We start from the raw sequence: 5,210 nt of genomic DNA on the forward strand, positions 1-5,210 counted from the left end.
AACTGTTTTTTTTTTTTTTTTTGGGGTTTAAAAAAAAAAAATTTTTAAAATTTTTAAAAAAAAAAAAAAAAAAAAAAAAGATAAATAGGATAGATACAGTGAGTGTTTCCAATCATCTATAAGACAAAAAACAAAGAGATCCATAAATCACCTTCTGTTTTGGAAATTCTGATAAAAAGAGGACTTAATACTAAAAACCTGCATTTTGTATTATATGTGTATTTGAAATCATTTGTTGGTTCTCGCTCATTTGAAGTCAAAGGGATTCCTTTACACACTCTGATTTAAAGGTCTGAGTTTATAACTCTCGGTCCATGTTTTGCATCGATCTGCTTCCATGTCAGGAGGACAACGGCGACTACACGTATGTGGAGCGAATCCGGATTCCTCTGAGCCACGGGACTCTGCTGCTGATGGAGGGAGCCACGCAGGACGACTGGCAGGCAGGTTTTAACTCAGTTTTAATCAAGAGTACAAGACTTTCACAACCAAGCCTCAACGTTTACAGTAAATAGTCTTGTGCTTTGACTGAGTTCCTTCCACCACTGACAGGCGGCCAGGACTGTCAGTGTTTAGAGCCTCACCTTTCAAGAAGAGACATTTATTTTAGGCTCAGGCAGCTTCTTGGTTTAAATTAGTGGAGGAAACTTAAAGTGCGCAATAGAATGAGGGTATGATACGGTTTGCAGGATAATTTCACATGGGTAAAATCATAACTTTGTGACAAAAACAAAGGTTAAACACATTGTGTCATTAAGGGTTGATTTATTTCACTTTGTTTAGAGAAAAAAAATCACAGAAAGCTTAAAACCGCCAAACTACATGAGAGTTTTGTGTTTTTTTTAAGCAAAATAAAGCATTCAGCAGCCGTTTTAAAGTAAACTACAAGGCGCTGTTAGCATCATCATTTAATTATTTCTACAATCGGTGCCATACAGTTACTTAAAAAAAAAATGACAAAAAATTCAAAATGGGAAAAAAAAAAAAAACTGAAAATATGTTTGTATGTTAAAATCTGAATTTTGTAATCTTTTGTGATTTTTGTTTATGTTAAAAGTGGTGGAGTTTAATCATGAAAACAAAATTTCTGGGTCTCAATAGCAGAGGCTCATAAACAGTGCCATGAGGAACGCCACAGAGAATCAGAATTAGAATAGATTCATTGTTATTGTGCATGAAAGCTCTTAACATTGTTAGCACACGTTCACATCAAAAATTGTATGAACGCTGTTTGTACTCCCCCATGAGGTTTCTTTTTTTTTTTCTTCAAAGCTTTCCATTGTTTCCCTCTCATTAAACAGAATTAGTGGAGTCGTAAAGTGACAAACTAAAGAGCAAGAGAATAAAACACGTGGAAAGTAAAGGGCCAGGATAAAAGCTGTGAGCGCTAACAGAACATAAGATAAGGTCAGGGCTGTTTTATGTTGACGTCTCTCCAGCTGACCCAACAAAGGCATCGGTGGAGCTTTAGATTGAGTTCAGGGAGAGGAGATCACTCAGGTCATTAATCAGCAGTGAGAGTCTGAATGTCTGCCCTGCCTGAAGGGCTCCGCTTTAAAAACAGAGTAAGTTGTTTTTTACGCAAGTGTGAGTGTGTGTAGAAGATTTAAAGAGTCAACAAGCATACTGGATCACCGATGCAAAAGGTCCACATACTGTTAATAAGCTGATCTAAAGGTGAAGGACATTTACTTAGGCTGAGAGGTGAATAAACAAGTCTTGTTGGTGGATGCCATTTATTTCACGCCACTGTTTCCTGTTTTCTACTTTTGCTTTTTTTCCCCCCTCTCTTTTTAATAGACTCGGATGTTTCATCAAAATGGCGGCGTGGTGTTGACTTTAATAGAGACCAGGAAGAGCTGAGGCTCAGGTGGTTTTACTGTATGACACTGAATTTTATGGAACAGTGTTGAATTTGAGAATCTTTGCATTTTAGAAAACTTAGAGGTAACGTAATGGTCTTAACTGTGGAGTTGAAGACAAAGAGGGACGTTTATGTTGGGACAGATTATTCCTCAGATTAAATTAATTGAACCCATCACTGATTTAAAATCCAGTTTAACTCCAAATAGTTTTTTTTTCTTTGTTTTAATATGGTAAACGATTTTTAATACAAACACCCGGTAGGATTTTCCTCTTCTCCTTATGTGAATTATTAATAAATCTCTAACCAGAGATTTCTCATTGGTTGTCATTAGCCAGTTTGATGTCTCTTCTTTCCTATTATTGCTTTAAAATAAGGAAAAAATGTTCATACTATTCTCACATTTATCATTAAAAGTAATAGAATCTGAACGGTGAATAGGTTAAAAGACTGCAGTATGTAACTTTTATAAAAAATATATTTTTTAGATTGAAACTGTCCAGGTTGTGACGGTTGGGAATGAGATGGGTAATCAAGCTCCTCTGCCTTCTCCCTGTACTAATCAGAAGCAACCAATCAGAGGCAGGAAGAGGGTCTTAGTGCTGTCAATCATGCTCTTGTACGTACCGCTGATCCCACAGCTTCTGTTTTGAATGCTAAGGCTTGTTAGCATAGCCACCAATGACGGCAGTAACGGTTTTCCTGGAATGGTAAGTTGTTTCTCCATCATTAGCACATTTAGCAGCGGGAACTTGAGTTGATTGACAGCGCTAAGACCCTCCCCCTGGCTCTGATTGGCTGTTCTTCATCAGAAGCGGTGCATTTCTTCAGACGGCAATAAGATAAGATTATCTGTCTCAACATATCACATATCACAACATAATGACAGTTTTAACAAATGTGTAAAACAAATATATATATTTTTATAAAAGTTACGTTCTGCATCTGTAAGTGTTGCACATTAGCAGACACTTGGCCACGTTCCCGATACTTTATCAGACTCTTCCTGGAGCATTTCAGACGCTTTCCTCATCAGTCTTTTTCTCTTCATCAGCATCAAGTGGCAAAGGAATACCACGACCGGGGCCCGCGCATCAACCTGACCTTCAGGACCGTCCACCCGGAGCCGGAGGGCCACAGGCCCGGCACAAAAATGAGGTTCACAGCAAAGAACCCGTAGGTTCCTCTCTGAGTCAGGTACCAACGGCTGGTGAAGGAAAACTTCATCGCTTAAATGAAGATATGTTTTTGAAGAAGGAGGTATGAGTTGCAGTGTAAATTATCACATAGTCCTGCTTAGTTTATATAATCAGAGAAAACTGGTTGAGAAAATAGTATTCAACATTTCTGAGGCTGTAATAACATACTTTTTCTGATTTCCACCCTAATGAATGAATTTCATCAGTTCGATGTAAAATCTGGCCAAAATATATTTTTGGACAACTGTTTTTGGATGACTGTCAAATGTTTGTGTTGGTTCGTAGTGTAAGAAGGATCTGGAGTGACTAATGTGTAAAGAAACTGTTCAGGATGTTCATTTTAAGTTCTTTTCTTTTTTTAGCCACTCGGGTCAGCTAGCGACAGGAAGTGGGTTTATTAGTGGGGATAAACGTTCTTGGAAAAGTTGATCAAACAAAACTATTTTGTTTTTTGTTTGTTTAATTTTCTTGACAAATGTTCAAATCCTAAAATAATAAAAACACGAAAGCTTTATGGAAATTGAAGTCTGTAGTTTTCTGTATCCGAGAAATAAAAGGGAGACTTGATGTGAGAAACTGCAAAATTATTTCAACCACTTCATTTTCTGAAGTTTGTCATGTGACAACATAAACTGAATCCATCAGCTGAGCTGTAGAGTTTTAGTCTTAAACATTGTGATGTAAATGGAGGATTGACTCTCTCTAAATCTTTTCTGTAAAGTGAAAGTGTTGCTACTTGGCAGGGAACTGAAGACAAACCTGAAGCTGATTTATCTTCATTTTTATTTTTTATCAGACGATGAGGAAATTTGATTTAGTGTGACTTAATGAAATAGATCTACAGCTGGAACCAAGATATTTTCATAAACTGACTAAAAACAAACATACGTGCTTTTTTTCTCACTGCCTGAAGTTAAATCTGACCAAACCTTTCTTGATTTAGGTCTGTTAGAATTACCAAAATTATTTCTATTTCCCAGCTGCCAGAAAACTTTGCGAGAATATTTTTAAGAGAGCTTTTTTTCCTCTTGAATTCAAAAGTTTACATACGTTTATCACCATCCAGGACAGCCATCTTCTAAACTGTACGACTTGCGGCTTCTCGATGTTTATTAGACGATGGGTCACTGGTTATACAACCTCGACCTTCTGGTGGGGAGCCAGTCATTCTTCTGGGCTCTCCATGTACTTTATTAATAGTCCCTTTCAGCATGGGAACTCTAACTTGGTCACAACCCAACTATCCTCTGGTAAACTTGTATTGAGGTGTGATGTAACATCTCTCAGCTCCTGCAAGATGAGAAGGTTGTTTTGAAACTGAAGCTGAATTAAACAGCTTCTCGGCACTATGTATTAGAGAAAAGCCTGCCATGAGGAAACTATGCAGCTCAAATATGGTTTACCGACAGCTTCACGGCTAAGCCTGGTGAAAAAGAAAATCACTTTTTCAAGTCATTTACTTTTTTACAGACAAAGCTGTTTGAGACTCACCAGAACCAACTGATAAAAACCATATAATGGGGGTTTTCTTTATTTTATTTTATTTTTTGTAATATTGTGTGTTTGATAAAAAAGAAATATTTGCTTTTTCTGTATTCTTAGTAAAAAGGGGTAGTATTATGTATTTTCCAGAAACATAGTGCCCTTTCGTAGCACAGTTAACTATGTTACCTTCAGTTGTCGAATATGACTTGAAAAAATTTTTACTTCATAATTTAAAGCCTTGAAATTGGGCCTTTGTCTCTTTAAGAAACTCCTGTTTCTGAAACTCCACCTTCAGGAAGTCATCACACCATGGCTCCTCTATTAACCCTTTAATAACATTTTTACCAGAGTTTCACTGAAAAGTAGCTCCTATAGTGAGCTCTGATGTGTAGTTTCACCAGGTGTTGGCTAATTGCTGCTAACTAGTCTAAAGGAGCTGAGTGGGCGGGGCTAGGTCCACCCAGGTGTGTGGAACAGCTGAGGTTTCTCAAACATGTATGAAAGAATCAAAGCAACACTCCAGGTATGGTTTTGATTAGGTAATAACATTAAAACATGATAAAAGCTAAAAAAAAAAAAAAAAAAAAAAAAAAAGTTGATTTTACGGGATACCCCCCCTTTAAAAAAAACATTTTTGTGGCAAAAACTGGGGAAAAAAAAAT

At 36.9% G+C, this 5,210-nt stretch overlaps 1 protein-coding gene across 2 annotated transcripts in view; it reads left to right on the top strand.

The window, feature by feature from the left end:
- The window catches only part of alkbh3 (alkB homolog 3, alpha-ketoglutarate dependent dioxygenase), a 14,611-nt gene extending 10,551 nt beyond the window's left edge, over positions 1-4,060 (top strand). For both annotated transcript variants that reach the window (XM_015060531.1, XM_015060532.1), the window contains 2 exons: positions 345-443; positions 2,919-4,060. In XM_015060531.1, the coding sequence (XP_014916017.1) occupies positions 345-443; positions 2,919-3,044 (225 nt within the window). In that variant the 3' untranslated portion in view covers positions 3,045-4,060. The remainder of the gene's footprint in view (positions 1-344; positions 444-2,918) is intronic.
- Positions 4,061-5,210: the final 1,150 nt, after the last annotated feature.

This window comes from Poecilia latipinna, unplaced genomic scaffold (assembly GCF_001443285.1).
Source record: "Poecilia latipinna isolate Pla-1442-1.1 unplaced genomic scaffold, P_latipinna-1.0 Scaffold1723, whole genome shotgun sequence".
Lineage (NCBI taxonomy): Eukaryota > Metazoa > Chordata > Actinopteri > Cyprinodontiformes > Poeciliidae > Poecilia > Poecilia latipinna.